This window comes from Perca fluviatilis, chromosome 2, assembly GCF_010015445.1.
Source record: "Perca fluviatilis chromosome 2, GENO_Pfluv_1.0, whole genome shotgun sequence".
NCBI classification, from domain to species: Eukaryota; Metazoa; Chordata; class Actinopteri; order Perciformes; family Percidae; genus Perca; species Perca fluviatilis.
In genome coordinates this window covers 14,838,448-14,859,505 of record NC_053113.1, presented here as the reverse complement: position 1 = coordinate 14,859,505, position 21,058 = coordinate 14,838,448, and the positions used below count along the sequence as shown (strand labels likewise).

Here is a 21,058-nt window from a genome sequence, read left to right as displayed (position 1 = left end):
ATATGACAAGGAAAAATGCTTTTAAAAGAACATCTGCTCCTTTCAGAAAGCTATTTGTCATTTCCTATTTCCTGCTGACGAACAATGTTAAGGTTAGATTATTAAGATATATTCAGTAGGATTTCAATGTGACGCTGGACTCTGTGTGCCCAATGAAAGATGTTAATTATGAGAACATACTCTGTTTTTTTTTCCATTTTCACAGCAGTTTAAAAAATGTTAAATATAACATGTAAAGAAAAAAGGTCTTCACTTCCTCCAAAATATTCTAAAGACAATTACAAAAAAAGAGGAAAGAAAATACCAAAAAGACAAAGATCACAGCTGTAAGAGGTCACTACAATTAACAGAAAAGTGTTCAGGTTGCCTCTTTAAAAGTAACTCCAAAGGAGGGCTGCAAGTTGTTTTAGCTGGAGGAAGTGACCATTCATTAAAAAAGCCAGAGAAATTGCCCCGCTCTTTCTCTGTTGTAAGATTTGTATCAGAGCAAAACCCTTGCAGCACAACTCAAGCTTTTCAAGTCTTTTCCTCTCCGTTTGTACGGCCTAGCTGCTCTGCTCCTCCCTCTCCAATCTGCTGGGAATCCTGACCACACAGTGCCACACAGAGGACAACTCTGGTACTAAACCACAGGGCTGCCACCAAGTTAATGTAGAATTCCATGACTTATTATAGTAAAAGACTTCCATGACCTTCCGTATTAATAATTTCGATAATGTTTTTTTTTTTTACCTCAGTATGGATAAAAACCTTTTGTTTTGAAAGAATAAATGATAATACAAGTTTATTTTAGCATAGTAAGATACACTTTTATTGACCACTGATATTCACCGATTTCCCCTAAATTCTTTTTCGGTTCTTATTTATTCGTAGCTTCCCACCGAGACAGAGAAGCACAATGACACGGAAGAAATGTCCATGGATAAAGAAAAGGAAGCCATGCTGTTTTTTTTTTTTAAATGTCTCAACTACATGTTAGGGTAAATGTCAGCATATGCACCCGTCTGTTTTGGTGTGTGTACAGATGCATGTAAGTCGGAGGACGGGGTCAAATAGAGGGAGGCATTGATAACGTTGCTCCCCGTGTAAGCTCTGATCCTTCTACATCTATTCTGTACGATCTCTCCTGGACTATACTGAGCTATATACACAACACAAAACTTGACAAAATACCTGCTTTGTTTTGCCTGGGACAACCTGAAAATGTTTGTGTTTTGATTCTAAAATGTCACTTCAATATTCTGAAGTTGAATAGAAATGCTAATCCTTAATATGTACAGAGATATAACCTTTACACTAGAACAATTACTTTTCTTTTTTTTTCTTTTTACAGATGTGGAGATTTAATTATTGAACTATGGATATAAACAATGGCATATATTGAAACGTAAATGTGAAGCTACAATTGGAAACTAAATATATACAGTATTCCCCAATTTGGCTTAAACCTTTAATGACTTTGGGACATTTCTGGGTCGGGTTGGCCAATAGGATATATGTTATGAGACAGTGTTCAACCATCAGAGATTATTTCTATGCCATGTGGTAGCTGTTCCTTTAAGATATCTGGTTGATAACAGCAATTCAAATTTTACTCTTTTTATTTATCTATTTCTTTTTTTCAAGAGTCTGGGTCTGCCAAGGTTTCTTCCTAAAAGGGAGTTTTTCCTCGCCACTGTCGCAATAGCCACTGCTAATGCTTGCTCTTGAGGGAATTACTGTAATTGTTGGGGTTTTGGAATTTATAGAGTGTGGTCTAGACCTACTCTATCTGTAAAGTGTCTCGAGATAACTCTGTTATGATTTGATACTATAAATAAAATTGAATTTAATTGAATTTATTTTATCTTCGCCACGTGAACAATGTGTTTTTGCGGGTTGATCATGTTCTGTGTTCTGTTGTATTGCCTGTACTTTATAGAAAACTAAAACATGACAACTGTACCAACTGTGTGAACGCAAACAGAACTTCTATAAAAACAACATTGTATATGTGATTGTATTTGGCCATTATAGGCAATGTTACACATCAGAGGGCGGAATACTTTAAGGTAACATTGTAATTTGAAGTTTAATCTTTCCATTAATATAATAATGTAATATTACTGCATTTTCTGGATCAGCCAAAAACAGACATTCAAATATGGTTATTTTATCCATAAACCCTATCTCAATTGTTGACAAAACATTCTCACCACAAGGTCCATTTAGTAGCTTAGCTGTTAGCAACCTTCATTTGTATCACACAATCTTCCTCAATTTGATTGCTTGACTTTTTTCCCTATTGCCCACTGCAACTTCGGGTCGGGGGTTGTGTCAGTTTCAGGCACGGTCAGTGCTGAGTGCTGAACTTGTTGTGGCTGCCTTGGTGAAGCGAGAGAGTAGAGATGTCACAGCAACTACAATGGGATGTAGAAGTAAGAAACGGAGGAAGAAAACTTGAAATGAAAGAGCAAAAGAAAATGTATTCAAAAATACGATGAACATGTGGGCCTGTGGTGGCTTTAACAAAAACTGGTTAGCTCAGTCTCAGGCTGGATACTGATCCAAGGCAGACAGCTCATCATGATGACTAAAATCTGGACAAGTCATCTATCTCATGGTTTCAGACTGTTTACACGTTTTTGAAATGAACATGCGATCTCGCTCTGGTAAATCCATCTGCTATCTGTGTGAAACAGAGATTTCGACATATCCCACTGTACTCTAACTATTTAACTTACAGTATCTATACTGTCAAAAACAGGGTCACAGTAAGGTCGTGTGCATACGTGTCAAACACCAGCAGTTATGAGGTAATGCTTCCTCGGCATTGATCTCAGCAGAGTTGGTGTTTTTCACCACAGGACGATGACTGACGAAGGGGAGAGCTGGGGGAGGAGGGAGGCGAGATAAAACAAAAGTCCAAACCCAAATAAGCAAGCCGTCAGCCTCTAATAGCAGCAAGGAAGTGTCCCTTTATCAACAAGTGAATTAACAGTTTCCCGTCACACCTTGTTTTTGCCCCCTCTCTCTCTGAACCAGTGCCAGGGCCCAGATGGCCCGGCGATCGGACCACCATGGCTTTTGCTCGGTGAGGAAACAAATCTGTTGCACTGACTAATAGCCTCGTGTTGATGTTTTATGGTGGGGAAGTGTACAACCAGAGCTGTGTATACACACGAAAGGCACCCAAGCCTGTTAAAAAATGCACACCAAGTCATAACTGTCATGAGAATGTCCCAGAAAGGGGGGAAAGCGGGAGACATTTCACATATTTCATTCTGGAAAGTACAGAAAGAGTGGCGAGTAGAAAGAGAGTGTAGAAAAGCTGACCCCTAATCAGTAGACAAAAGCATCATCTCTATCTACAGCACCGCACTAGAGGGCAAAGTACAGACCTTCGCAAAAAAATATGAACACAGATCAAATGAAAAAAATTCAATTATGGTTTTCGGATTATTATGATCAAGTTGGTTTCGGAGCGATTAAAACCTGTTTGCACTGCACTCTGCTGTATTATACAGTACACTGTGGTTGGATCTGAAAAAACATCTGAATAATAAAACTCTACAGTGGCTGCCATGTGCCTGGTATAGCCTCAATAACCTCTGCCCTGCGCAGAAAAACTGCACTCACTAATCATGCCTTGTATGCGCTGGGCCGCAGACGAACCGCGCTTTACAGCGTGGGGCGGTCACATTGTAGGTCATCACCTCAAATGACAATACATTGATCACACAGAGGATAGGCTTTGGAAAGGGGGGGGAGAAAATGTACTGTACAGGGATGTAAATAGCCATTCCAGATTTTCACACTGACAAGAGAACGGGCAATTGCAGCCTCTATTTTTAGGCTTGCCGGTGGAACTGAGCTGGCAGCTTTGAGAAGGATGTGTACTTTTCTACAGTTCCTTCCCAAAAATCAACGTTGTCCACGCTGGCGACAATCACAGAGCAGCTGTTGTGGCTAGGTGGCCCGGCCCCAGCTTGCCTCACCCTGCTGCTTTCTGCCAGCCTAAGAAAACCGCCTTCACTGCCCAAAATTCACACCGGACTCGCAAAAACAGGCGGAAAGCAGACACTAAAGCAAATGTGACTCAGTGTGTTTGCATCCGGTGAAAACGGCGCAAATTATGGAGTTTTTTTATCAACGCTGGTGGCAGTCGTAGTGGTGGAGGGGGCTGGATTTCTAAATTTACATGTGGCAGGATGCTTTGGAGACGATATCTTTAAAATGACAGACACAGAGGCCTACATGACCTTGCCACACAGAGATCTCACTGGTACACTGATAATGACCTGTATGCATGCACTTTTGCACCATGTAAATATATGCTTGCTTCTGAGGGTGAGAATCATCTTGTTTTGGTGCAAGAGCTTGTCTGACAAGTTTAATTTATCATTGACATAATTCTCCCAGAAACACCCAGAGAAGCCCAGAAATGCACTGTATAACTGAATAAAATTACAGCGTGCAAAGAAGAAATATGGCAGTGATGCCCTTGGCCTTAAAACCCACCGGATCGCCGCCAATCCAGTTACAATAAATGACGATAATTCAGACGATAGACTGTTAAATCCACGTTTAAGCGTTTGTCACGATGAACATGCTACATGCCGTTACATTCTCCGCGATGTAATTGTTCAGTTCATTTTACAGAAATCATAAACACAAAAGCAGGATTCCTTTAGAGTCTCACTCAAAAGAGTCGAGAAAACATGGCGGACCGCCTTCCTGTGTGCTGGTCGTAAACACAGAATATGGATATTTATATTCCAGTCCACTGATCAAAAGAATCAAAATCATTCATGAAAAATAATCCAAGTTGTGATACTTGTCATATGGAGTCCATTGCTAACTGTCTGTTAACTTTGTTCGTCAAACAGAAACCAAAACTTGTTCCAAGTAAAACAATAGTTTCTTTTCTTCCTGCACTATATTGTTGAGTATGCTCGTTGTCGTTAGGTTGATGCCCACAAAATGAAAGTATCCCCACATTTTTTTGTTCAGTTTTTTCACCCTGAGACAGCCCCTTTAAGTACAGCAAGCGCTCCCACTGTGAAAGGCCAGTGGCCTCCGTCTGCCTCTACGCAGCCAGGGTACAACGAGCTGTCATTGGCTTAAAAGAGCTATTAATATACAACTGGGGGTGCTCGCCTACCATTAATCCTGAAAGCCGTCACCCTTTGGTTGATTTTTTTTTTAAATTTGTGTAGGAGTTGGAGGTCTAAAAAGGTGTGGGAGCCACTTCTCCAGATGACACATTATTCTGCTTGTGTGTTGTATTCTTTGCAGTGTGGGTAAAAAGGCGCAGGTGCTTTCAGAAACACGTCTGATGTGATCACAGTCCCAAGCGCAGACATACCCCACTTTACTAAATAAGGGAAAGTCAAACTTTTTGAACTTAAAAAGTGTTAGACAGTACTATATGAATGATGTTGTAACACTATAAGAACACGACATGACTAACTTGTAGCTCGCACAGTAAGGGGCTTTGTGTTTTTTTAGAAAGTGTGCTAGTGTCAGTATGGTATGGATTAACACCTTGACAAAAAGCGGTGTGAAACCTGACTTCAATTTCCTGTGGACTACATTTTACACTGTAATATATCAGTTATGAAAACCTTCAATTTTCTTCTAAAGAGTCTAGCAAGTTCACTGCAACTCCACTGGAATATCTGAGTCTGACCGGCTCCTTTTTTATATTTTACCATACAAAAAAATAAGTTCTGTACATAGTTTATCTTCTTCAAATGTACACATACACACACATGCGTACACACACTCAATAAGGTATCAATGTGAGGACTAATTGTTGACAGGCGGCCCTAATGCTCTCCTTTGAAACAAAAGTGTGATTTACGACCATGCTCCCCGAGAGTCCGGCTGTCAGCGCTGCTGCTACTACAAACTTATCTTTCTCTCTCTCTGTCTGTCACTCCTCCTCCTTTAGTCCCCCTGTTCTATCTCTCCTTCATTTTTCTCAATCGTACCTCATTACTTTGCTCACTCACTTTCACCTCCTACCCCACTTTGATGTTTCTGTCCCTCTCTGTCTCTCATCGCAGCGGAGCAGCGACTCTCCAAACTCAGACATCCTTTTAATGTTTGATGGCCTATTTTTCACAGTGTGGAGGAATGTGTGTGTGTGTGTGTGTGTGTGTGTGTGTGTGTGTGTGTGTGTGTGTGTGTGTGTGTGCGTGTGTGTGTGCGTGTGTGTTTTTTAGTGTAGGGGTTACTGAGGGGTCTGGGTCTAGACAAGGAAGACAGGACGGAGAGAGGAAACAAAGGCGCCATCTTTCAAGCCAGTGTGTGTATGGGTGTGTGCATGTTCGTGGCTGGGGGTGCAGTGTGAGTTGTGGGGCAGGCCGATAACAATATGACTTTAACCTGACCTCATCGTCCCAGCATCTTCTGTCACCTATTATGGCCCGTATGAAGACTGAAAGAAAAGACTGCAAGGAGAGGGATAAGTGATATGGATAGCATTTTCTCTCACAGTATGTGTGAATCTATTAATCAATATATATTGTTATAAAAAAAAAATTGATACTTCATCACATTGATGCAAACATCTTGTAAATTCAATATTATCCTAAAGTAGTCCTGCTCAGTTTGCAACATTGCCCACAACGGCCTACTACAACAGCAGATATCAAAGAGAACGGTAATTTGCTATAGACGGTATTATGAAATCTGACTAGACTAGATCTGAAATCCATCCAGCCAACAGATCCACCACCACTAGCATAATGGGCTACCAATTAACAGTTTCCAACGAAGAGAACAACAATACATGGTATTTGTCCTCCACTTCACAGTTTACACCCTCCTGTGATGATTCTGACACATCATGATCGGAGCAGACTTGCTCCAGTCGGGTGTTAAACTAACACAGACGCAAGACATGTGGCACCTGACCCTAAACAAGCCCTATTAAACTAAATGTTAAACTAGTATCCAAGACTTGACCAGACTTAAGTCTTGGTCACATCACAGAATCATCACAGAATAGCATCATATTGCCCTACTCAGTTGTTTTAAGTAGCTCGGTAATTTAGACTGAAGTCCTCACAGGTACGTTTGAATACATAAAAAATGAGCTGAAGTTGTCAGAGTCTGGCTCTGTGTCCAGATGCCCTCAGCTTTTTGTGCTCAGTGATTAAGAGGATGTTGTCTGGGTTCTTTGGTTTTCTATTTGCTGATAAACAAGGTTGCAGTTTATAGTGTTAAGTTTATATCCAAGTTTATATCCTATATATATTATCAGTCCCTCCAGAAAAATGCGATTATGCGATCGTATAATTCAATGCATAATCAGCCAAAGTCTGCATATTTATGCGGGGGCCGCATTTTTTCAAATGCGCTGCACTTTTGCCGCATAATATGCGGGGCTTGCAGGATTTCATAATCCCCGCATTTTCCTTGCAAAAACGTCACCTATATCTTAGCAGAAGTTTGAAAAATGTTGCGTTTACTTCACACAAGAGCAGCCATTTTCCCCTGTTGCCATGGGAACGTTATGAAGTGACGTAATTACGCGACGTGAACATCATCGAAAAGCAGGGTGTTGGGGGAATCACTTTTCTTTCTCTTTTTCATCAAACCGCAGTTTTTGCAAGTTCCCGCAATTTCATCGCATAAAATTGCATAAAGAAAACGTGCCGCATAATCAAGGATTTTTGCCAGCAACAATCACAAAAAAACTGAGATATATATAGTTTCTTAGATGGTTTGATGATTTGTTGGTTTATTATTAAGAGGATAGTGTTTTCGGTTTGCTGTGTTTTCCCTCCTGTATTCTTGTGCTGCCTTTCCCTCCTTTACCCATCTACACACCTGCTCTGAATTAGCACCGTTAGTCCTCCATGCTCCCAGAGTTTTTAACAGCCAATCAGCTCCCTGCCTGTTCTCCTGCCTAATCACCTCATTTCCCTCCCCTGAGCTTTCCACCCTTCTCTCTACCTGCACTTCATCCCATCGTCAGATTAGTTTGTATTCAGGTCCTGCAGTTTTCAGTTCAGTCTTTGCTGGATCCTTGGTTGGGTTCTGGTTGAATCAGCTTTGCCTGGCCTGCACAAACCGTCAAGTGAAAGTTATTTCTTCCAACTTTCTGTTGCCTGCAGACTCCTGTGTTTGGGGTCCGCCTGCTCCACTCTCCATGACACGAGTTATAATAAACCAAAACTAGCTGGAAGGAAAACTGTAAAAATTTAGGGGAGCAGATCTTCTGTGAAATACATTCGCCAGCTTCCTCCTTAAACTTGATTTTACAATTCAATAACTTGACATTCATGACATTCAATGACACTCTTGCTTTAAAAATGTAATTTCATCCTAAATTGATTAAGTATTTCAAAAGGTTAGAGATTTGGTTTCCGCTCCATTACGCTGACAACCATCTACTGCAATGAGCATATAAGAATGTAAACTACATTCTATTATATAATGTAAAATTACCCATTAATCAATTCCTAGTAATTTGGTTCTCTGAAGTGCTTCAGTTCTTGTCCTCACCCTGGCTGCAGTATACTGTACATATCAGAGCTCAGGGATATTCCTGGAAATCCAAGACTAATGAGAACTGTGATATTTTACACTGTGTAACACCTCTGGGGTCAAGCAGTGCAGCTGACACAATGTGTGTGTTATTCAGTGTTTATCTATGTCAAATAGGGACACACAGACAGTGTGAGCAGCCTGAACTGCTGTTGGACAAACAAGGCAGACAAGGTTGTGGCAGACAGTCCCTGGAAAACAGCTACTGAGATGACCAGTCACTGGAAACACACGCACGCACACACACACACACACACGCATGCACGCTGTGGTTTGGTTTTACAGCACATTCACTGTATGGTTCAGCTCTCATTAAACTCAGAAGACCGCCTTTCCTGACAAAAAAGCTGTGATATACTTACTTGCACACAAAGATCAAAACACTTTTCTCAGGAGTTGGTGATTAAATCACAGCTAAAAGGAGAGTGAATACACTTTTTTTTTTTGTTATCATAAGGCGGCCAGAAACACTAATGGATGCTTATCCTCTGTGTCTGCTGGATGTGTCAATAGTCAAATGTTTGCTAGCACACTTGTAACTGACTTGAGTATAGCTTCTTAAGCTTTCTATCAATTCTTAACATGCCATAATATGACCCTGTGAACTCTGGATAACCTCCCCACATGCTGCCGTGCACCGAATGCTCACTGCGATGCCATCCTGGACATGCAAAGAAGCAACAACATCAGCAAGCCTTTACTTCTCCTCCCTCCTCCCTCCTCCCTCCTCACCGTGCAGTGGAGACCCAGAGGGGCTGCTGGACAGGCCAGGAATGGGGCTACAGCGGCCCCCGATGCCGCCTCCTCCGCCCAGGATGCAGCCACCTCCTCCTATGCCCCCTCCTCCTGCTCCTCCTCCTAACGCAGCCACCCTGTTCAGCTCCTGTTCGATCTCCTCCAGGCCAGCGCTCTTTTGGAAGCGAGACATCCGGTTGACCACCCGTGGGGACATGTGCGTGCGGGCGCAGGGCGCACCGCCATAGGGGTTGACGGGAAATACATGGGTGGTGCCGCGGAGGGTGCTGATGGCTACCCAGCGACTGTCCTGGCTGAAACACATGTCCTGGACCTGGACAGAGACAGGACAAGTACAGAAAGGGGACAGGTACGGAGGTCAGGGGACAGTAGGAGGATGAGACAGAGAATGTGCAGATGAAGGATGAATTACTCACTGTATTTCCATCCACTATGCTCATTATTGAGTGTCGAATAGCTCAAAGGAGCAACACAGAATATGGGACGGCCAGTGAACAGCCGGCTAATGTAGCTATACGACAGTGTCGCGTTAGAAGATTTAAATACTTAATGAAGGTATCTACGCTGTGCCAGCTCTGGTTTTGGTGTGTGCCTGTGCCATCGAGTTGGTCTGACCACGACAAAACACAAGTGAAAATCATTTAATTTTAATCATTAAAAGTATGATTTAAAATGGAAGATTTAATCTTATTACCGAGAATATCAAAATGGTATATACCAAGTACAATGTTTTGACATTTTACATCAGTACATACCTAGTCTCGCTTTGCCAGACCTTCCTCCACAGCGCTGTGGAGGAGTGTCTAGACACCATTCCAGGATGGGAGAAAAACGTGCTCTGGTTTATTGGCATTTCTTTAAACCAATCACAAGCGTCTCGGACGGCGCTAAGCGGCGGACAGAGCTACGGTGCTGCTGCAAAATAGCCTCGGGAAGGAACTTGTTTTAGTTGCACATGTGTACGTTCAAAAGGTTGTCTAGCTAGCTAGCTGTCTGGATTCACCCTGCAGAGATCTGAGGAGCAGTAGTCATAGGAGACATAGTCCTCATAAAATCGACTGGAGTTTAGAATGCCAACACAAAGGACCGGAAGGTGACGGACATCCGGCCGAATGAGGGACATCTGGCGGAATTTTCAGCGGCACCTGAATAATCCCGGAAGTGAAACGTCGACGATATACACTAGTACATACCTAATCCAGCTGCTAATGAGTATATCATTACATGAATAGTGACATAACTGTTGGCAACACAGGCATCTGTCTTGCCATGAAGTGGAACAGGGCCCCGTTTACCAAAACAATCTTCGGGCTAAGATGGTCGTAAAGTCCATCTTACAAACCTTCTCAAACTAAAACAGGTGTTTCCCAAAAGCATAGTACCAGAAGACACTCTCAGACACTCCCCAAAACGACATGTTTTATTGAAGTGTTTTTTCCGTTATCATGAACACCAACGTTTTTGTGACATTTGATGTCAAATGTTTGTATTAGACATTTTGTAATGTAGACATTTAATAGCATTTGTAGAAACTGGGCCCTGGTGACAGAGTGTAAGAAAAACAGTGACAGTGATTATTGACAGGCTTCAGTTGTGCCTGTGTAAATTACATGCAATTTAGAAATGGATTGATAAATTGTCTTTATAAAACAACCACAAGTGATTCTGGAATGATAATTTGCGGGTTTCAACTTATAGATTTCAATTATGTATGACTACTATTTCTCCTGGCAGTATACTTGTACCCATCCTTGGACAATCATGTACATACAGTATACTCACTAACTCCCAGATATTTGGTTCAGGTTTGGTTTCAGCAGCTCCATCTCACTTCTCAACATTGCTATTACCTGGATGGATTTTTTGAAATGTGTTATACTCTTTACCAGTCAGCTTAGAGAAATATGCACCGTGGAAATAAACTGCATCAAACCCAAGTCTGTCTGAGGTGCTCGACAAAAGTCGACCAGGGCGAGAGGATTAGACAATTGACAAAGGTGACAATGTCATACAAGCTTGTTTGCTGGTAAAATAAATGCATGACTAAGAAAAAAACTAAAGAGTTGATGGCATCTCTTCACCTACTCAAACAGTGACTGAATCTTAGGGAGCAGACACTTGAAAAGATAGGATCTCCCTGAGCATGTTAGACATGAAGGAAACCAGACAGATAGGCTGCAAGAGACAATAAAGCAACTGAGAGTGGGAGAGCGAAAATGAAAAAAGACAAAGGAATGAGGTGACAGACTGATGAGGTGATAGTGTGCTGAATCAGCATCTATCATTCGACATACTGTATAAAAAAAATAAAAAAAAAAAGAGGCTGAAGAAAAGTGGATGGGACTGTAATAAATGAAAGCAGAGGTTCAGAAGAAAGTTACTATGAGGAATGTCTAACTCGGCTAGCAAGCATGTCAGCCAATCAGAAAGACAGCTCTGTACCTGCAGGCTTCTCTAATCTTTTGCCAGGTCAGGCTAGGTAATTGTACCTAGCAATGACAGTTAATGGGGCATCCTCTGCATACCAGACAGTTACTTTACTTCACAAAGATGAGTGAAAGAGAAGGCCTGACCTCTGCTTGGGCTGATTAGGGATCACTTGGAGATGAGAAAGGGCTACTTTGTGTGTACCGTAATTGGTCATAATAGACCTGTCAGAGCTCCCACTGTAAATGGGTGTCTGGACTTTACTGTCAAATCCATTTTTATCAGGCAGGGGATTACCTGAATGGTGGCGATGATGGTACAGTCATAGTGTGACAACCATGCAGATACCAAACAGTTGTCAAATGTTATCTTAAAAAGGTGGAATGCAACTGTATTCAGTCACATGCATGTGCTGGTGTGGAGGAGCACATTCCAGAGAGGCTGGAAAGTTTTCCCTCCTGTATTTGATGACATCCGTGGCAGTCAGAGAGATGCCAAGAAGACCTGTTTAATGCTGCTTTTTTTTTTTTATTCAGTGGAAAAGATTAGCAGCTCTGTTCACCTTAGAGGAACTTTGAAGGAATGACAAGCATGTGACAAAGATGGACAGAGGGATAAGATTAAAAGAGAGGACAAGCATACACACGAATATAAATGAAAGTGTATCTGCATTAGAAAGGGAATATAAAGAAGATATCAATGACAGAAAGAAAAGCAAACAGGGGTTTTGTGGTTGACTGCAGGTTTAATCCTTTGCTCATTGTTTAACTAATATTCTGGATTGCCAATATGCAAGGCCTAATGTTAGAAGTAAGAAAGTAGCTTGTAGTAGTTTGTGTGGTCAACCTGTACAATAATGGATAATACTCATGTTGACTAATTAAATTGATGTTATTGAATTTACCAAGAGATCAGAAGCCAGTTCTTAGCGGATTCGGGACATGAAATGACCATTCCACAATTAAGGTGTGCTTTACAATCAAAATGTAATGCTTACATTTACTGTTAATAACCAAAATGTCGTAGTTTACAACCTGCATTGCTGACATCCATGTTTGATAGCTTGCAGTCTAATCAGCTCCGCCATGGAGGCCATGTTTTTGGCTCGGTTGCTCGGTTTGACATTAGGATAATGGAGAAACTACTAGCTCGATTTCTATGAAACTTGGTGAGGGTGTAGCATGGGCCAAGGAAGAACCCATTACATTTTGAAGCAGATCCAAATCACGGGGCAGATACACAAATTATTTTTCACTTTTGTTAACACAGAGACAGAGTGCAACGCGTCATAATCTGCTCTGGAGAGTGATGAATTGTTTTTAACTCAGGTGTGGAAGACTTAATTGCATTTCGTCTCTGTGGCGAGATAGGGCATGGGCTTGGCGGACGTCTGCGTTCTCTGAGTGCCCTTCCAGTTCTTCCCTGCCTTTGTTTGCGCGGTGTTGTATATCTTTGCGCAATACTACAACCTGTGGGTCAGTGGAATAGTGGGAACCCATTGGCAGGACTTTGTATTGTGTCACACATACAAAACTGGGACCCACTCACAGAAAAACAGCTCCATAGTGCTACTAGAGACCATAAACAGAGTTTCGCAGTAATGGAGTTCCACCCCTGTAACCTCAGTGACTAACCCTCTCCAGTTGGCCCAATGGCTTCACTCTCATCTACATTCTGGTCCACCTTCAGTCCCTTACAGCTGCTATCAGCTGCAGGTCTGTTTACCTGGCCTCGGGTCACTGACAGCCAGCCGCATGTTTGGCCGCTGGAGACAGATAAGGCGTCTCTCCACCCACCTAACTGAAGACTTTATCACTTTTCACTGTGTGGCTGACTGTGTGTGTGTGTGTGTGTGTGTGTGTGCAGTGATAACCTCTGGCCTAGCACTAGGCTAGGGCAGGCTTTCGGTGTTTACAATGGACAGGATCAAAGCAGGCTCAGTGTGCAACCGGTCAGCGGACCTGCCGTTTGGTCATCCATTAACGATAGGCGGGCTGTGAGAATGTATGTGTGTGTGTGTGTGTGTGTGCGAGCGCGCGCATGCGTGATCGTGTGTTTTCCCAGTCAATAATCCTGAACCGAACAAGGCCTTAAGTAGTTTTCAGGGCTCTACAGTGAAAGTATTTCACTCGCATTTGCCCCTAAAAATAGATATGTGCAAAGCGGATAGCGTTAACACCTAACATTACATCCAAATTGTGATAGTTCGCATTTTCTAAATCAAAACAACTTAACCTTATCAGGCTAATAAACAGTCCCATGCATAACATAACGTCATACTAAGCCAATTAAGGTTACTATAATATAAGAGATTCTTATCTTAAGGGTTGTTGATGCCCTTGAGAGCCAGGATCTTTTTTTCTACTTTTTTGGACAAATCAGAAGTTTAGACAGCCATTTACCATTCAATTTCCTTTTAACAAACTGCAACCATAAAACCAATCATACAGTTGTACAACGTTTCTGTGTAAGTTTGATGTTGTTTCAGAAAGGATGGAATAATTACTAAAGGGCAGTGAGTGAGTGAACGTGTCGCAACTTTTCAGGAGTTATTCGCTTTATGAGCCAGAACGGCATCGGTACTCACTAACTCCGGTCCCGAGCCAATAGCAGCTAATTACCGCCACCTACTGACAGAAAAGATGGATTAAGTGCTAGGAAGCCAGTTCTGGGTTTTGTTCTCTGAAGTTAAAATTATATTTCAGCCTACACTTATCTCATGGCCTCTCTGGAATCCAATTGATGAAAATGTGTTGTGGCAACGGAAAACTTGAATCCCTGTGTGAGAACATTTTAAACTACTTTAAAAAGGAAACCAAACAGAGCCAGCATTTTCATAATGTGTGTCTTCAAAGAACACAGCAATTTTTCAAAAGATGTTCTCCTCAAATGCTACAATTCAGAAGCAGTATGTACAACAACAAAAAAAAGAAGTCCTCCTTTTATTAGATTTGCAAGACAGAGGAGAATGGAGGGGGCAAGAGGAAAGAGATTGGAACATGTAATGATTTGTTCTTGTTATGTTATTGGGGAAATGGTGGTTGAATGTTTTTCTTAACTTGTCATGGCTGAATTCTCCCACAAATTGTCTCCGTTTTAAAATGTGCGTGTGTGTGTGTGTGGTTTGGAAGGAAATTAATCTAGGCCCAAAGAAAAACACTGCAATGGGACAGTTGAGAGGAGGATCTTTGGATCTTCTACTACTGACAGGAAATAAGGCACCCATTGGGGATAAATCCCTCTTTAGATAAACATACTTGCTCTTTGTCAACTTCTACACACCTGATTCAATTGTCAGGAAAACATCTAGCAGTGCATGGGTCATGCTGTGTGGTGGAGGAAGAGGAAGAGAGCCAGTAAATAATGCTAACTAGACAAGAGAGGCTTTGGTTTGATCTAAATCAAAGCCATTTGCATGCTGGTCCATGCTCTCTGGTTGCTAATGTTCTAATGTTCAAGTACTGTCCCTATGACGGTTAAAATAGCAGCACATGATAGATTAATGTCTTGTTGTAAACTAAAGCACCTGCAAATAATCAGAGTACTACCTGCTGGCAAAGCAAAACCACAGTCGTTGACCTTTTATTGAAAACACTACAAGAATTGGAACTGGAGTATTTCTGGGTATTCACTCGACATTACTGTTATCATTGTGCTGCTCTCTGTTGTCAGTCTGTGGCCACGTCCACACGTACCAAAACAATCTGTTTTTTCCCCGTCTTCCCTGGCATCGTTCTAAGAAAATTAGCTTCCAAACGGATCCATTTGTAAATGACTCAACATGCTACTTCGTATGCCAGGCCTATAGGTGGTGCTGTTTCTGCTACAGAAATTCACCAAAAACGGAGAAGAAGAGGCAGAGCATGCTTGCGCGCTGTATACAAACAGACAGTAGAAGCAGAAACCAAACACACGCTAGCTAGCTATATGCTACCTTCGATGCTACAGCGCCGTGTGGTTGAGATTAGACCCGTTCTCTTAAAGGTCCAATATGTAATATATTTACTGTAATAAATCCAAGAATGACCCCAATGCATCATCAAATATTAAGGAAACATGCTAAGTTGAAATACTATCTTTTCTGACAACAATGCTAACGCCAGTATTTTCATATTTTGAAATTTCCGTTCCGTGACGGAATTTCTGTTTATGTTTTGATCTGTGTGTTGTTATCAACTGCCCAGTTTGACAGCCAGGCCGGGTTGCCAGATATACCTGGAAAAACGTAAACCCAGCGTGCTACAGCTGTAACGTTAGTACAGCCATGAAGCTCTGGGGAGTTTACTCCCCAGAGTCCTTATGTTTCTTCTTCTCTGCAATTCCCGGCTGCATCCTGCTGCGTCCTGCCGCGTCCTGCCGCGTCCTGCTGCATCCGACATGACATGAACTTCCACGATGACCTTCGAAGTCACCGTTCCATTATCTTTAATGTGACTATTATGTGCCACTGTTCATCACACCCCCAACCGGCCCGTCAGACACCGCCTACCAAGAGTCTGGGTCTGCCGAGGTTTCTTCCTAAAAGGGAGTTTTTCCTCGCCACTGTCGCAATAGCCACTGCTAATGCTTGCTCTTGAGGGAATTACTGTAATTGTTGGGGTTTTGGAATTTATAGAGTGTGGTCTAGACCTACTCTATCTGTATAGTGTCTCGAGATAACTCTGTTATGATTTGATACTATAAATAAAATTGAATTGAATTGAATGAAAGCAGCAAACAAACGAACGGGATAAACGGAGAAATATTCTACCCGCCCTAAAAAAAAAAAAAACGGCATGTTTCTAACAGTTGCGTGACCAGAGACGTAACAACCCCCTGGTAAATATTGGAGATGTATTTGAAAGACGGAGACAGCTTAGAGCCGAAAAGGACGCAGAGTTGGCTTATTTCCTCCTGAACAGGTAAGCATTAGCTTCAGGCTAACTTACCACAGCCACTAGGGACGGGCATTTTATGTCATTTCAACATTTGTGTACTCACATTGAATTATATAGCTAGAGTACCCGAGTTGATTACTCGCAAAAACAATTGAGACACAGCCAGTAAAGTGATCCCGACTGGTCCTGGCTAGTCCTGGCTAACGTCGCCATGCTAACCCTGCTAATTGCTAACGTTACCGGAGGACCAGGCAAGCAGCCCATGGCTGTTTACAACGTTAAGCGTCCGGAGCCGACAACGGTGAGTTATTTTAAGCCAAGAGAGGGGGGCTGTAAATCGGGAAGAGAGAACTGTGAGTTTGCAGTGTGTTTAGCGATTGTTGCTGTAATTCTAAACCAATTAAATGTTTTAAGTCGGCAAGGTAGTGGTATTTTATAGCGGTTCCTAATTCTAAGCCGAGGAAGTGTGCCTGTCTGGCGTGTGGAGAGGACGGCGAGGTTTTGGGGTTTTTGGCGGTTCCTACTAGCCTGACGTGGTCCTACTCAGATTTTAGTCAGAATGTGTCCCGACCTCGAATTTTGTGGGCGGGGCTAAGTTCGGCTGGCATCCAGGCTAGGTTCCTACTGTAATTCTAAGCCGAAAAAGTGTGTCTGTCAGTTGGGTACAGAGCTCCACGTGAGCACTGGCTTTTATGACTGTCAATATAGCCAGCATCTAACGTTAGCTACTCCGCTGTGCTGTGGAGTAATGTCTGGCTATGGGAGACAATCGTTTAGCAAATTTGTTGTGGATGCTGCAGTCTTAGCCTGGCAACAAACGTGAACTTCGAGTCTGGGGAGGAGGGGGGGGGAGAGACGACTCTCTCCAGTATTTTGAATTTGTACGGCAGTAACTTTTTTAAACACTAGCTGTCGGTATTACTTATTGCACCTTTAATACATCCATGATTAGGACGGATGCAGGTTTATGTTGGGGTTGTTGTTATGAGACGTCGTCGCGGGGTAAGAGGTCGAAGGCTAGAGGTCGACGGGTGTGGCGATGACATCATCGATACGCAAGTATGCGGCTTAGCCGTCCAAAACGAAGCCACGAGGGCAGCGTTTTCGAATTTTTTTCACCCTGGGACCAGGTTTCAAAAAAGTGAGTCTTCAGGCAGTGCGTTTACAGGATTCGTTTGGACGATCGGCCAAAACGATGCAAAACATGTGCGTTCGCACCAAAAAGCGTCTCCGTGTGGATGGCCCCTGTATTCCCCTTATTTAAAGATGGATTCTAATGCTTTTGCTTGGTGTCATAACTATTTCACAACTCTTATTTCTTGTGTAGAGCCTTTTGTTTTATGCGAAGGGACCAACATCAAAAATGGTTTATACGTTCAGTTTAACACACTTATTCATTTTTCTGTTTTATAGAAGTCTGATTAAATGCAGCAACTGATCTGGCAACATATTATCTATAAGAATAACAACTTATTTGGAAGTGAAAATGAAGGTTAAAGTTAAATTAATTTCCCAAACTGTTCACTGTAAACGCCCATGACAATTTAGAGCTGCTTCAACAACTTGATGATTGTAGTGTCTGTGTGTGTGTGTGTGTGTGTGTGTGTGTGTGTGTGTGTGTGTGTGTGTGTGTGAGACCTTGGCCTCAGTTTCCCCACGATGCAGGGTGTAGAGATGGTGAACAGCGCTCTGTGAGGACGCCCATGGGTGGGTGAGAATCTGGAAGACATGAAAATCGTGGCCCAGAATGTCGGCAGTCACCAGCAGCATTCCTACGATAAAAAAAAGTGCAGTCATCAACATTAGGAATCACTCCCACAGCTGGCTTCAACATAAACTGGTTATCATGATCACAACTGCTACTGTTTTGTTGTCCATTTTGTTGCTTTCACATGAATGTGTTGTTTTCTTTATGCTTAATTTAGGATTTGTTAGTCCTTATTGCTGCCATGTTTAGTAAAAAATGTCTGCATTAACACTGAGAGGTATCCTATTTCAGTAATTGTTTTTTATTAAGATGTTATTGTAACATCAGGCCAGGAACTACAGATAATAACTTGGGGGTCTGGGGTCCTTCTAGATTTATCAATGTGCGGTGTCCCTAATGGAATGGAATGGAAATTGATTTATTTGAAACCGGGACAATGCACAAATAAACATTAAACTTGTTAAACAAGAGAATATGTCTTGGGCCAGGTTATAGCAACAATTGCTAATTTCCAACTGTAGTCCCTGGGCAGCTATGACAAATTTAAAAAAACAATTTACAATTTTAAATAGAAATATCACTAAACTATATATAAATGACATGATGTGCATAGTAATAAAGAACAAACTGTTTAGTAATAACAGCTGAACAAATAATAGTATTAATAGGTATTGTAATTGCTACAATGACCACAGTCAGACAGAAAAATGTGCTGCAATGTGTCACAATAAAGATTTGATATATGACTCGTCTTGATGCCCCTTGATGACATCATCAAGGTCATCTCAAATTGGTCTTAGAAACTACAAATTTATGACACAAAGCCTGTGTTACAATATGGGTCAGCAGAGTTTGAAAGATGTCACCTTCCGCTTTCTTTGTGTTGGCATTCTAAACTCCTGTGGATTTATGAGGATTATGGTTAACTGCTCCTCAGATCTCTGCAGGGTAAATCCAGACAGCTAGCTAGACTATCTGTCCAATCTCAGTTTTCTGTTAAAACTAAAACAACTTTTGAGCGTACACGTTCAACCAAAATAAGTTCCTTCCCGAGGCTATTTTGCAGCGGCAATGTGGCTCCGTCTGGCGCTTAACGCTGCCCAAGACAATTGTGATTTGTTCAAAGAAATGCCGATAAACCAGAGCATGTTTTTCTCCCATCCCGGAATGCTGTGTGGACTAGCCAGACCGTCCTCCGCAGCGCTATGGAGGAAGGTCTGGCAATGCAGGACTATTTGCGACTTTGAGTCCATGAAAAGCGCTATATAAATTCAATTTATTATTATTATTATATTATTTGAGATATAAACTGTGTAAGATTTAGCAGCAGTGATTAGTGACTATCCGTTAACAGCAGTAGGCTGACTCCCCTAGTGGGAATAGTGGGAATTCAGTACACGATCACTTACAGATTTGTCCTTTAAGACCCACGTGCAAAATTGTAAGTGATGATTACTTAACATGTCAAATCAAAATATGTATCTTTCAATATCTGCTCCCAGTCTTCAGTAGAAATCTTTTGATTTTTTTGTATAATGTTACGCTTAGAGAAAACCAAAACCTCTACCTTTAAGTTCCTTTCAAATATTCTCTAAAGAGACTCTAAATTGTGCCAGTGTGTTTAAACATTGCCACTGGTAAACTGATACAAAAACTGTATTTCATTCCAGCAGCTCACACAAAGGGAGCAAACACTACCAACTGTACAGGACACATGCTAGACGGCATGACAGAATTACTGTGCATTTAAAACAAACAAGCCAGCCCATTAAAGCAAAGCCAGCTATCGTTTGTTGTCATAAAATGCAGCCAGTCACTCGCATGATGGCTCGGTCTGGTTAAAAGCAGGGCTTGAGTCGTGTGCTTCCACACGGACAGACAAGATGATGAGTGTCTGTAAAAGAGAAAATCTATGTATTCATACATCCGTGTATGGTCATGGGTGTCTGTGTGTGTGTGTGTGTGTGTGCGCACACACTGAGATTCACCCCCACAGTGTAACCCCCACTGACAGGCCCATTCATTTGGTCCCGTTTTATTTGAAGCCCATCAAACTCCAGAAATTATAGGCCCTCACCATAAACAACATGCTCAACAAACCACACCAGAACAAACCCAGATCTAAACTGGTTCGGTTAGGAAAAAAGCTGCTCTGCTTTTCAAGCGCAACCCAAAAACCCATCCCAGAAGACTTTTGTGATGTTACAAACAAACCCCGTAGGTTGGGCAGTAACTCAAAATGTTAGAACCGCATCACTGATACAGAGTGTAAGATTTGAATAAAATGTCCAAACCTCTGTCTTTTTTGACGACTCCCAGACATAAATGATATTTAAGTAATTAGTAATTTTCCTCGGAGTTTTTTCCCCCATGGAATCATTTACGTGAAGACTGCAGTAGGTTTTAATTAGTGGCCGGGCTTTATTGGGTGGCATGTCAAATGTGAAAAGAGGAGGAATGGCATGAGATTAAAAGGATTCAGCAACACGTGCGAGGAAGATGGAAAACACTCCCTTCTCTGGAAAAAAAAAAAAAAGCCAAGTGTGCTACAAAATTTTGCACATTCATTCAGAGTTGAAAGGTTTCTTTTTTTTTTTTTTTTTTTTTAAGAAGTGTGTATGACTGAAGAACAGTTATATTTAAAGATGATGAAGAGGTGGAATGAGGGAGGTACAGAGTGGCTGAGCGATGGGGTCATGCAGATTATCATAGGTGGAGGGAGGAAAGCAGAAGAGAAGCCAAGTGAAGT

The 21,058-nt window shown here is 41.9% G+C and overlaps 1 protein-coding gene across 3 annotated transcripts in view; it reads right to left on the bottom strand.

Moving 5' to 3' along the window:
* bcas3 (BCAS3 microtubule associated cell migration factor) overlaps positions 1-21,058 on the bottom strand; it is a 338,917-nt gene that overhangs the window by 259,431 nt on the left and 58,428 nt on the right. For all 3 annotated transcript variants that reach the window (XM_039783695.1, XM_039783713.1, XM_039783703.1), the window contains exons 14-15: positions 18,240-18,373; positions 9,274-9,610 (exon numbers count right to left, since the gene is read on the bottom strand). In XM_039783695.1, the coding sequence (XP_039639629.1) occupies positions 9,274-9,610; positions 18,240-18,373 (471 nt within the window). The remainder of the gene's footprint in view (positions 1-9,273; positions 9,611-18,239; positions 18,374-21,058) is intronic.